Source organism: Carlito syrichta, unplaced genomic scaffold (assembly GCF_000164805.1).
Source record: "Carlito syrichta isolate Samal-C Ts95f unplaced genomic scaffold, Tarsius_syrichta-2.0.1 Scaffold143064, whole genome shotgun sequence".
NCBI lineage: Eukaryota > Metazoa > Chordata > Mammalia > Primates > Tarsiidae > Carlito > Carlito syrichta.
The window spans coordinates 120,045-132,313 of NW_007087160.1; the positions used below are offsets into that span (position 1 = coordinate 120,045).

At 42.4% G+C, this 12,269-nt stretch overlaps 1 protein-coding gene across 5 annotated transcripts in view; it reads right to left on the reverse strand.

The window, feature by feature from the left end:
* PRPSAP2 (phosphoribosyl pyrophosphate synthetase associated protein 2) overlaps positions 1-10,075 on the reverse strand; it is a 54,266-nt gene extending 44,191 nt beyond the window's left edge. For 2 of the 5 annotated variants that reach the window (XM_021708608.1, XM_008050139.2), the window contains exons 1-4: positions 9,971-10,075; positions 9,387-9,537; positions 7,634-7,686; positions 4,503-4,569 (exon numbers count right to left, since the gene is read on the reverse strand). In XM_021708608.1, coding sequence (XP_021564283.1) covers positions 4,503-4,569; positions 7,634-7,686; positions 9,387-9,505 — 239 coding nt within the window. In that variant the 5' untranslated portion in view covers positions 9,506-9,537; positions 9,971-10,075. Of the gene's footprint in view, positions 1-4,502; positions 4,570-7,633; positions 7,687-9,386; positions 9,540-9,970 lie in introns of those variants that run through there. The other 3 variants (XM_021708609.1, XM_021708606.1, XM_021708607.1) reach the window with 3 other exon arrangements.
* Between the last annotated feature and the right edge of the window lie 2,194 nt (positions 10,076-12,269).

Here is a 12,269-nt window from a genome sequence, read left to right on the forward strand (position 1 = left end):
GCGGTGGCCGGGAGCGGCCACTGCACTCCAGTCTGGGCGACAGAGTGAGACTCCAATACTTTGGGAGGCTGAGGTGAGAGGATTGCTTGAGTCCAGGAGTTCAATATCAGCTTAGGCAACATAGGGAGACTTGATCTTTACCAAAAAAATCTACTACACTCCAGCCTGGATGACAGAGTGAGACTCCGACTCAAAAAAAAAAAAAGGAAAGAAAAAGACAGTTTCTCTTGTCCATACATGTCTGTCTATCTTTTCCCTCTTCTTTCTCTAATAAACTTTGCTTTAAAAAAAAAAAGGAGGCTGGGCTTGGTGGCTCAGCCTGTAATCCCAGCCCTTTGGGAGGCCGAGGTGAATGGGTTGCCTGAGCCCACGGGTTCGAGACCCGCCTGGGCAACTTGACGAGACCTCATCTCTACAATAAATCAAAATTAGCCGGGCATGGTAGTGCACGCCTGTAGTTCCAGCTACTTGGAAGGCTGAGGTGGAAGGATCGCTGGAGCCCAGCAGGTTGAGGCTGTGGTGGCCGGGAGCAGCCACTGCACTCCAGTCTGGGCGACAGAGTGAGACTCCAACTCAAAAAATAAAAAAAAGAAAAATAAATAAAAGAAAAAGAAGAAGAAGAAAAAGAAACAAACTACTGGTTTTCCAGGTGAAAAATCTTATACCCTTATGGAGAAAATAGATTTATGAGACAGAGGTCAGGACCATTTATTAAAACATTTTTGCATTAAAAAAATTTTTTTTTTTTTTAGTCAAAGTCACGCTGCCACTCAGGCTGGAGTGCAGTGGCACGATCATGGCTTACCACAGTACTGACTTCTTGTTCTCAGGCAATCCTTCTATCTCAGTTCCAAGTAGCTGAGACCACAGGTCAGTGTCACCATGCCTGGTTAATTTTTTAATTTTAATTTTAATTTTGTAGAGATGAGGTCTCACTATGTTGCCCAGATTGGTTTCAAACTCCCAGGCTCAAGCCAGCCTCCTGCCTCAGCCTCTCAAAGTGCTGGGACTACAGGCATGAGCCACTATGCCCAGCCCAAATAAAAAATTGAATATTCAATAAAATGAAACAATAAAGATGACCCTAAAGAGGCAATCATTATATTTTTATTTTCATGCTTTCATTTGTAATAACAGCACTGCAACTGAATTTCCTTTAATAACCGTTTCTTACTAGAAGCTTTACAAGACTTCCCTCCTCTGCAATTTCAAGTAAGTGAATAGAAATTCATTTGCTTTGTTCCAGAAACTATGTGCTATTCTGACAGACAGTTTTTCTTTACCCTACACTCCATATAAATGTTCAAATATTTCATTTTTTATCTGATTTTTGTTATTGCTGTTGCTATTATTACATAGTCTTACCTCTATGGGGGTTCAGAAACTGACGTCTGAAAATATGGTGTTTTGATATGCTGAATTGAAGAAGCCTCGGGGTTTCTCTAAACCACCCCCCCGCCACGATAAAAAAATAAAATAAAATAAAATATTTCTTATACTTTTAGTGCCCACCACTAGTCTATATATATATATATATATATATATATATCTTTTTTTTTTGAGTTGGAGTCTCACTCTGTCGCCTAGACTGGAATGCAGTGGCCACTCCCGCAGCCTCGACCTGCTGGGCTCTGGCGATCCTTCCGCCTCAGCCTTCCGAGTAGCTGGAACTATAGGCGCGCGCTACCAAGCCCGGCTAATTTTTAAAATTTTATTGTAGAGATGAGGTCTCACCTGCCCAGGCGGGTCTTGAACCTGCGGGCTCAGGCAATCCACTCACCTCAGCCTCTCAAAGGCATGGGATTATAGGCTAAGCCACCGAGCCCGGGTCCACTAGTCTATATTAAAATGAAGTATAGGCCGGGCTCAGTGGCTCAGCCTGTAATCCCAGCACTTTGGGAGGCCGAGGTGAGTAGACTGCCTGAGTCCGTGGGTTTGAGACCAGCCCAGGCAACTTGGCGAGACCCTGTCTCTATAATACATCAAAAATTAGCCGGGCGCAGTAGTGAACGCCTATAGTTCCAGCTACTTGGAAGGCTGAGGCGGAAGGATTGCTGGAGCCTAGTAGCTCGAGGTTGTGGTGGCTGGGAGTGTGCCACTGCACTACAGTCTGGGTGACAGAGTGAGACTACAACTCAATAAATAAATAAATAAATAAATAAATAAATAAATAAATAAAAACAAAATAAATGAAGTATAAGAAGTATCTAACAGGCCGTGCATGGTGGCTCAAGCCTGTAATCTCAGCTCCTGCAGGTTCAAGACCAGCCTGGGCAACATGGTGAGACCTCATCTCTACCATAAATCAAAAAGTTAGTTGGGCACAGTAGTGCACACTAGTAGTTCTGGCTACTTGGAAGGCTGAGGTGGAAGGATGGCCTGAGCCCAGTAGGTAGACACTGGGGTGGCTGTGAGCATGCCACTGCACTCCAGCCTGGGTGACAGAGTGAGACACCGACTCAAAAAAAAAAAAAAAAAGAAGTATCTGACAACACCAAATCTCAGTGTTAACTATTTCACGATATTTGAAAGAAGACATGACATCTAGACTCTGCAACTTGGACAAGGCTGAGAACCTGAGTTAATCCAAGTCATGGCCCATACAGAACAATGTAAAATGAGACACAGAGAGAAAATGAAGGGTGTACTGAGTAGTTATGACTAAAGGAATACAAAACTGACAAACAGCAGGGCAGAGGATAACTGTTGAAATGAGCAAAAATAAAGAGATAAACTAAAGAGAGGAGTAGTAGCAGTCATCCTTCTGAAATCCTGAATTCTAAGTCCAGTGGGGTCCTCAATGCCTATTCAACCTCTCGTCTAACCCACGCCGCCTCTGTGCATTTATCCAATGGAGTCACACTTGTCTCTGAGGAAGTAAAAGTACTGTAGACACCCAGAAGTCAGTAGCAGCATAAGCTATTCTATGTCTACACCTTCCCTACCTGACACCAGAGGTAAAGGGTAAGGTACAGTCACAGGAGAGCCCTCCACTGGCACCATGGCTGGCAAAAGGTCGAGAAAGAGGAGAGTAGCAACAGGGGCAGTGAGCACCAGCTCTGCTGAGGATAGGGTGTCAGGCACAGGGTGAAGCCAGGATACCCGGCAAAGACGGCCACACCCTCCCCTCCTTCAGGGCACACCCACTTCCTAAGATGGGATGAAATGAATGACAGGTTCCCTGCTACTCCTATTCCCAGGAGAGCTAGGGGTGGGGAAAGCTTGTGACTTCATCCCAGTGAACCAAACACCAGGGTAGAGATATTCAAAATTTAGGTAGTTGTGTTCTAAGACTAAACTCCCCAGAAATTTGGTCATTCTTCCCTTTCTTTGGTACTTATTATATATACATATGTATATATGTATACCTATTTTACATATACAAAAACACAAATTTAGCATGGAACAACTTTCAGACTCTCCAGGCTAAAAAAACAAACTGATTTCTAGACATTATCAAAAATCACTGAGTGAAGAACTTTGTACACAGAGGTAGCTGGGGACACCTGTTGGCAAACACACAACGGAAAGCAGGGCTCTATGTGATCACCTTCCCTTATAGAATGTCACAGAGCCCCACTGCCCTGTACTCATGACCCCAACAACTTCCACAATACATGTATGTCAAATGTCACTCCAGTAGGAATATACATTCTTTTAGTAGTCCTTTATCTTCGCGTTTCATCTAACTCACACAATAAGATAATCAGGGTAATCACTTTTATTTTATTTTTTCAATATTTTTGAAATCAAGATTTATTGAGAAGACAGAAAAGCTCCCACAGTGGGAGAAGAGCTGAAGGGGTTGCCCAGTGGTAATCACTTTTAAATGATCTGCAGTTAGAGCTTAAGGAACCCCAAATAAGAAATTTTCCCTCCCCCACATTTTTTGGGGGGGAGGGATGAGGAGGGAGGAGGGACTATAAGTGCTTTCCTGTAAGTTTTACAAAATTCTGGCTATTGATTGTTAGAAAACTCAATAGAATCTCTTATTATTAAGAGCAGTGGCCTAGCATGCCAGCTCATACCTGTAATCCCAGCACTTTGGGAGGCTGAGGCAGGAGGATTACTTGAGCCCAGGAGTGCAAGACCAGCCTAGCGAGACCCTGTCTCTGCAAAAAATCAAAAAATTAGCCAGGTGTGGTGGCACACCTGTAGTCTCAGCTACTTAGGAGGCTGAGACAGGATAGCCTGAGCGCAGGAGGTCAAGAATGCAGTGAGCCATGATCATGCCGCTGTACTCTAGCCTGAGCGACAGAGTGAGACCCTGACTCAAAAAAAAAAAGTCTCTACTCCAATACTTGGTTATTTCTGCCCATCCGGAACATCCGGAACACTGAAAGAACATGTAAAAGTCAGCAGCTATATCAGAAAATTAACAGAATAACATATACCAACTTTAAGACTACCGTAACTCTTCCTGTCTAGCCAACTCATTATTCTAATCACTCATGCCCAAAAAGAAATCCAGAAAGCAACATTTCTGCTGGATAACTACTCACTTTGAAATGGTTTGGATGATGAAAACATCTTTTCCTCTTACGGACTCTTGAATCTGTACTCTTGTTTCTGGCAGGAAAAGGAAAAAAGAGGGGAGGGGAAAGTTATAAGTTCAAAATACATTAAAAAATCTGCATACTCCCCAGTGTTATAAAATATGGAAAGTGGAACGGTTACAAAGCAGTAGGCTTTATATGCTACAACAGATAATAAACATATTGCCAATAATCATGCTTTAAAACATGTTTAGTTACTTGATAGCTTTAAGAGGGAATTATATTTCTGACTTGAAATAAGTAACCTATGCTTCTCACCTCCTGTATGTAAAAAGGAGTGAGCGCTAACCACTCTGAGCATAGTGTCTTTGTAGAAAAGTATATATTCATTAATTCAACCAGCATCAACTGAAAGCTAATTAGGCACAGAATGTTATGTGTTGTGAGACTAAAGATAAATAAGACCCAATATCCCAATCTCAAAAATTTTGTCATTAGCCAGAAGGAAACAACTGGACAAATCTAGAATGGGACACTCTACAAGACAACTTCTTCAACGGTCAGTGTCAAGGGAGAAGGTGAGGGAACTATTCTAGATTAGAGATATTTTTAAAAACATATTGCTCTAAGAATCTTAGTTTGAAGGGGAAAAAACAGCTATAAAATAAGACCTTTTAAGACAATTGGGGAAATCTGAATATAGGCAAATATTAGATGACTAAAGAGTTGTTCATTTTGGCCAGGCACAGTGGCTCAAGCCTATAATCCCCCAGCACTTTGGGAGGCCCCAAAGTGGAACCAGGTGAGGGGATTGCCCGAGCCCACGGGTTCGAGAACAGCCTGGGCAACATGGCGAGACTTCATCTCACAATAGATAAAAAAAATTAGCCAGGTACAGTAGCACATGCCTGTAGTTCCAACTACTTGGAAGGCTGAGGTAGAAGGATCTCCTGAGTTCAGCAGGTTGATGCTGGGGGGTGGCTGTGAGTGTGTCACTGTACCTGGGTGATAGAGTGAGACTCCAACTCCAAAAAAAAAAAAAAGAATTGCTAATTTCTTTAAATGTGACGACGGTATCACATTTATGTAGATAAAAGCACTTGCTCTCAGTGGATGCGTGGTCAAGTACATAGGGGTTAAGTGTCTTGATGTTCACAGCTTACTTTCAAATGGTTCCACACATACAAATTCATATGGCAAAATGTTAACTGTTGAACCTAAGTGGTTGACAGACATATGTACTATTCTTCCAACTTTTTTATATGTCTGAGCATATTCATTTGAAATATTGGAAAAGACAGAAAATAAGTTTACAAAAGAATGTGATATGATATTAAGAAAATGAGCTTTATCCAGGTGCAGTGGCTCATACCTGTAATCCCAGTATATTGGGAGAAGGAGGCAAGAAGATTGTCTGAGCCCAGGTGTTCAAGACCAGCCTGGGCAATTTGGTGAGACCTCGTCTCTACAATAAATTTTAAAAATTAGCTGAGTCTGATGGTATGTGCCTGTAGTTACAGCTGCTTGGAAGGCTGAGGTAGTAGGATTGCCTGAGCCCAGCAGGTCAAGGCTCTTCAGCCTGGGTGTCAGTGAGACTCTGACTCAAAAAAAAGAAAGAAAATGAGCTTTAGAGTCACAGAGATCTGGATCTGAATACTGACTCTGCTACTTCTGGGACCTTGTACCTAATGTCATCCCTGAACTCAGTTTCTCACTATCTGGCAACAGTAAAGAATCTATAAATGTTAGTTACAAGCCGGGTGCGGTGGCTCAAGCCTGTAATCCCAGCACTTTGGGAGGCCAGGGCGAGAGGAGTGCCTGAGCCCATGGGTTTGAGGCCAGCCTTGGCAGCTTGGCAAGACCTCATCCCTACAATAAATCAAAAAATTAGCCAGGAATGGTAGCGTGTGCCTGTAGTTCTGGTTACTTGGAAGGCTGAGGCGGAAGGACGCCAGAGCCCAGCGGATTGACGCCGGAGTGGCCGTGAGTGTGCCACTGCACTCCAGCCTAGGCGACGGAGTGAGACTCTGACTCAAAAAAACAAAAACAAAATAAATGTTAGTTACTTCTTTCCTTCCCCATAGACACCAAATATCTTCCCTCCCTTCATTCAGAAATCAACCCCCCTGAGTCTTATACCACTACTTCTCCCTTGATGCTCCTTTCCAGACTCCATACAAAGGATATCATCCAAGTCCCTCTAGAGGGAGAATCATCTCCAAACTCTCCCTGCATAGTTTTCAATTATACTTTTTCCCCACTGAAGCCAAACAGGGAATCTTGGGAGACAGGAAATAGGCAGTAATGGATATAAACAGGGAACAGCAAACTTGTACCTTTTTATCAAAGCTGCCTATAAACTTTTAATATTTAAATACCTAACAAAATTCTATAGTGAAAAAGGAGCAAGGGTATTTATTGAGCATCCACGATGTGCTAGAAATTGTGCTAAGCTCTAGAATTATCCCATTTAATCCTCATAACAGCCCTAATCATTTGCTGTTTAGAAAGGTAAAATAACATGTCAAGGATAAGGTGTAAGGCTCTCAAGCCCATGCAAGCTGTCCATTGCTCCTGCTAGAATAATTGCAAATGTCCACCATTTCTAAAGAAATTACAAAGATGAAATAACACACATTTTTGACAACTTGGGATGATTATGTAACGACATATATCAATTAGTAAAAAAGTATTTCTTAAGATTTCATAAAGTCTAACCCATGGTAGCTTAGGTAGAGGCAAAGAATAATCAATAGAACCATGGTCACATGGGATTTACTCATCCTGCCTACAGTGACAGAAAGTCAACCAGTGGTTGATTTCATGTTTTCATGCCGTTGACCAGCTGGTTCATATGCATACAATTTTTGTTGAACAAGGTCTAAGAACTGCAGTTCAAGCCCCCAGATGTGACTCACACCAGGATTATAAATCTAGTTGGTATTAGCGAGAGCTAAGAAATTCTTCTATGTGGCCTGTCTGATTTCTTGCTGATGGAACTAACTGCACAACTGAATCAAACAATTTAAATACCAGAGGATGAAGGACTGAGCCAATATGCCATATTCCACCAAAAAAATAAAAAAAAAGAAAAAAGAAAAAAAAAATCAGCGTTACAAATGTTCGAGATAGCTCACCTCTGTTAGGTTCCTGGTAAACCTGCACTTTGCCCATCTCCACCCCCAGCCGCCTAGAGAAGAGAAAGGAGGAAAGCTGAAAAGGTAATAGAAGAGACCCAGCAACTTTACTACATAAGGAGACTCATAAATTGGTAGAAGTAAAATGAAGTTATTCTCATTATGAAATTTAAAGAAAGACAATATTAAATTGTGTGTCAGTCCGCTACCCAACCACCTCACCCCACCCCATGTGTACCCAGGAAGGCCTACTGGCTCTGCAGGAGTCTGGCTCTGCCTGCCTTAGTGGCCATCTTCCTCCAGTCCATGTTCCTGAGACACACCAATGCCTGCTCCTGCACACCAAGGGGCCTTGCAACCTGCTTCTTGCTCTGCCTAGAGGGCTCTGCCCCCAAAGACCTTCAGTTAGTGGTTCATTCAGGTTTCCCAATTCACACACCATCACCTCATCCCCAAACTAAAGCAGAACAACCTGCCCCCATCACTACTTTCACACTGTTATCTTCATAGCATTTAGCACCATCTGAAATTCTCTTGTTTGTTTTGTTGAGGTGATCTAAAATGTAAATTTCAGCCTGGTGCAGTGGTTCATGCCTATAAGCTCAGTACTTTGGGAGGCCAAGATGAGAGGACTGCTTGAGGCCAGGAGTTCAAGATCAGCCTGCACAACATAGCGAGATCCTGTCTCTATAAAAAAGGTGAATAAATGAAAATAAATGTAAATTTCATTTAAAAAAAGGGATTTTTGATTGGCTTGCTCACTGTAATCTCAATATCTATATCAAAGTCTAGTATGAAGTATTTGTTCAATAAATATCTAAAATTATACTGAACTATAAGCTATAAACTATTTTCACATAGTTTACACTTCAGTGTTCTTTATACTCAAATTTTAATTCATACATATGTAGCGCCTAACACAATCCCTCGCACTTACGATGCACTCAATAAATGTCTGCCAAATGACTATATAGGGAGTTATAATAGTTTATAAAAGACTAGCCCTTGGCTGGGCACGGTGGCTCATGCCTGTAATCCCAGTACTTTAGGAGTCCAAGGTAGTAGGATTATCAGAGTCTAGGAGTTCAGGATCAGCTTAGGCAACATAGTAAGACCTTGTTTCTACAAAAAAATTTAAAAATTAGCCAGGTATGGTGACATGTGCCTATAGTCCCAGTTACTTGGGAGGCTGAGATGGAAAGATTGCCTAGGAGGTCAAGACTGCAGTGAGCCATGATCATGCCACTACCCTCCAACCTAGGTGACAGAGTCAGACTCTGACTCAAAAAAAAAAGTTTAACCCTTAATATATACAAATGATACACAGTTTAACTATTAAAGTATCCATTTTTAAGTTTAACAATCAATGCTAATTTGATTATCAAATTTAAAACATTACATAATAAATACAGATTTAACTTAATTTTTTTTTTTTTTTTAGATAGGGTCTCACTCTGTCGCCCAGGCTGTTATGCAGTAGCACAATCCTGCCTCACTGCAGCCTCAACTTGCTGGGCTCAAGGGATCCTTCCACCTCAGCTTCCTGAGCAGCCAGGACTACAGGCATGCACCACCACACCTAATTTTTTGGAATTTTTTGTAGAGATGAGGTCTCACTCTGCTACCCAGGCTGGTCTCAAGTTCCTGGGCTCAAGTTATTCTCCCACCTTAACCTCCCAAAGTGCTGGGATTACAGGTGTGAGCCACTGCACCCAGCCTGAATATAGATTTTAATGGTACAATTATAACTTACTCAGCAATTTTCTTTGAAAGCTCCATACACGATGAATTAGAATTTGCTGAAAACAACACCAGACCTCCTTTGGTTATGTTCATCTTGGCTTCTAATTCAGGTGGCGCCACACAAAACATCAAAACCTTCTTGGTTTTCCAATTCTCAGAGCCTAGAAGGGTATAATATATATTAAAAACTGCCATATGAAATGAAATACATCTGAATGCACTTTTTTAAAATAGCAAATGACTTCAGCTGGAGGAAATTAGTTTTCACCATAATGTTTTTTTTTTGTTTTTCTTTTTGAGTCGGAGTCTCACTCTGTCGCCCAGGTTGGAGTGTTTTGGCACACTCCCAGTCACTGCAGCCTTGACCTGCTGGGCTCAAGCAATCCTTACGCCTCAGCCTTCCAAGCAGCTGGAACTACAGGCGCGCGCCACCACGCCCAGCTAGTTTTCACCATAATGATGCCTTTTGTATATTTTCTACATATACATATATATACACAAACAGGAAGTTCATTTGGATTTTAGGGTTCCAAATTTATGGAAATATGTTATCACATGATTTTCATAACCACTGGGAATAAATGATAAACTTACAAGAAAGACGGAGCTGAAGAGCTCAGTGTTTTACTGATTGCTGCTTAAAGTCAATTATGGACAACCTTCTTTTATTCTCTGACAACAAAATTCCTCCTGGATTAACACACAGAAAAATGGCAGAGCCATTAGCAAGGACATGGACTTATTGATCCTTAAACAAAGAATAAATGACCCCTTGACACCCAGTTTTTCCTGTAATCCTGTTTACCATAAAACCTCCCCCTGGCCTGTCAGCTGCCTCTCAGATGCCCTGCATCATATCTAAAACTGACCTTGTCATTTTTGTTTTCCTCACCCAGAACACAAGGTTGACTAGACAATAACCATGAAGAAACATTCGAAGTTACCATCCAAATGACAGGCAGCAGGCCACAAATAAAAAGCACCCTGACTTAGAAGTCATCAGAGCTGAGGTTCTCGTGCCATCCACTCTGGACTGAGCATCCTTATCATGCAACGGTGGTGCTGGATTGGATGAAAGGCAACAATCTAGCAGGCTGTGGGGCATAGGGCCCTTTCCAGCAAGTCCCCTGCGTTCCTCAGTTGTGTGTGTACGTTTACTTGGCATGACAGTGGGAAGGCTGACGGAGATAAAAGGGCTGAAACCAGGCTGATCTTTTTTGTTATTCTTAAATTTTAATTTACACAGGTAAAACACAGACATATCCTCCCTGTAAAAACCTAAAACACGGCCAGGCTCAGTGGCTCAACCTGTAATCTCAGCACTTAGGGAAGTCGAGGCAAGTGGACTGCCTGAGCCCGCGAGTTCAAGACCAGCCCGGGCAACGTGGCGAGACCTGTCTCTACAATAAAATAAACAATAGCTGGGCATGGCAGCCCGCATCTGCTTATTCCAAATTTCAACTACTCAGAAGGTTGAGGCAGAAGAATTGCTGGAGCCCAGAAGGTCGACGCTGGGGTGGCCATGAGCGTGTATGCCACTGCACTCCAGCCTGGACCAAGGAGTAAGACTCCAACTCAAAACAAAAACAAAAACAAACCCACAAAAAAAACCCCTAAAACATGATAGTTAAGGCTAAAGTCACCAGCCCCAATCCCAGGCTCCTCCCCACCCACTTCCCTAAAAGTGAAGGTTCTTATTATTTTGGTTTAGACGTCTGGCCTTTTCTAATTTTTTTTTTTTTTTTGAATCAGAGTCTCACTCTGTTGCCCAGACTGGAGTGCAGTGGCACGCTCCCGGCTACCATAGCCTTGACCTCCTGGGCTCCGGCGATCCTTCCACCTCAGCCTTCCAAGGAGCTGGAACTACAAGCATGTGCCACCACACCCGGCTCATTTTTTTTCTTTATTGTAGAGATAAGGTCTCGCCAAGTTCCCCAGGTTGGTCTCAAATCCAAGGGCTCAGGCAATCTTCTCACCTCAGCCTCCCATAGTGCTGGGATTATAGGCATGAGCCACCATGCTTTTTCACTAAACGATCTATTTGACAATCTGGGTTAGAAGCTATAGACCTATTTTGCTCTGCTGCCCAGTCTTCCACAGCATGATTATGCCATTTTTGCCAGGTCTGAATAGGCCTCCCTGAGCACAAGTGCAAGGGGAATACCAGGTCACAGGGAGCTCACAGTTCCTCCAGCACCTCCTACAAAGGTACCACAGCTCACACAATCCAGGATTGCGCCATGAGAAATATGGCGGACTATGAGGCAGTTTACCTTAAATTTACCTACAAATTACAAACAGAAACGTAAACACAAGTGACCAAAGTCCTAAAATGACCAAGGAGGACCTGGTATCTACCATGGAAGTGGCTTTGGAGTAGATATCAGCAAATTACAGCCCACAGGCCAAATCAGGTCACCTTAAGGCCTGTTTCTGTAAAGCACTGCCACACTTATTTGTTTACAAATTGTCTCTGAACAGAATAACAGCACTGAGTATGGCCCGCAAAACCTAAAATATTATCTGGTCCTTTACAGAAAAAGTTTGCTGATCCCAGCTTTATAGGAAAGTGTAGCATCTGCAAAGGCTAATGAGAATCATGGTAGGATGACTGAAATCAGTGTAAGAAATAACACATTTAATCATCAACATTCAGGGTTGGAAGGGATGTCAGATGACTTCTAAAACGTCTCTCAACTAATATATGCATCTGTGTTTAAGAACACAGGGTGTCACAGGACCAGAAAACAAAACAAAAATAAAACATGAGTTTGACTCATGTTTGTATCTTGAATCCTACTTCCCCTTAAGTCATAGTGAGGCCTAGCTTAAGATACTTAAAATCTCTTAGCCTCAGTTTCCTCATCCATATAATTGAAAACTGACCCTACAG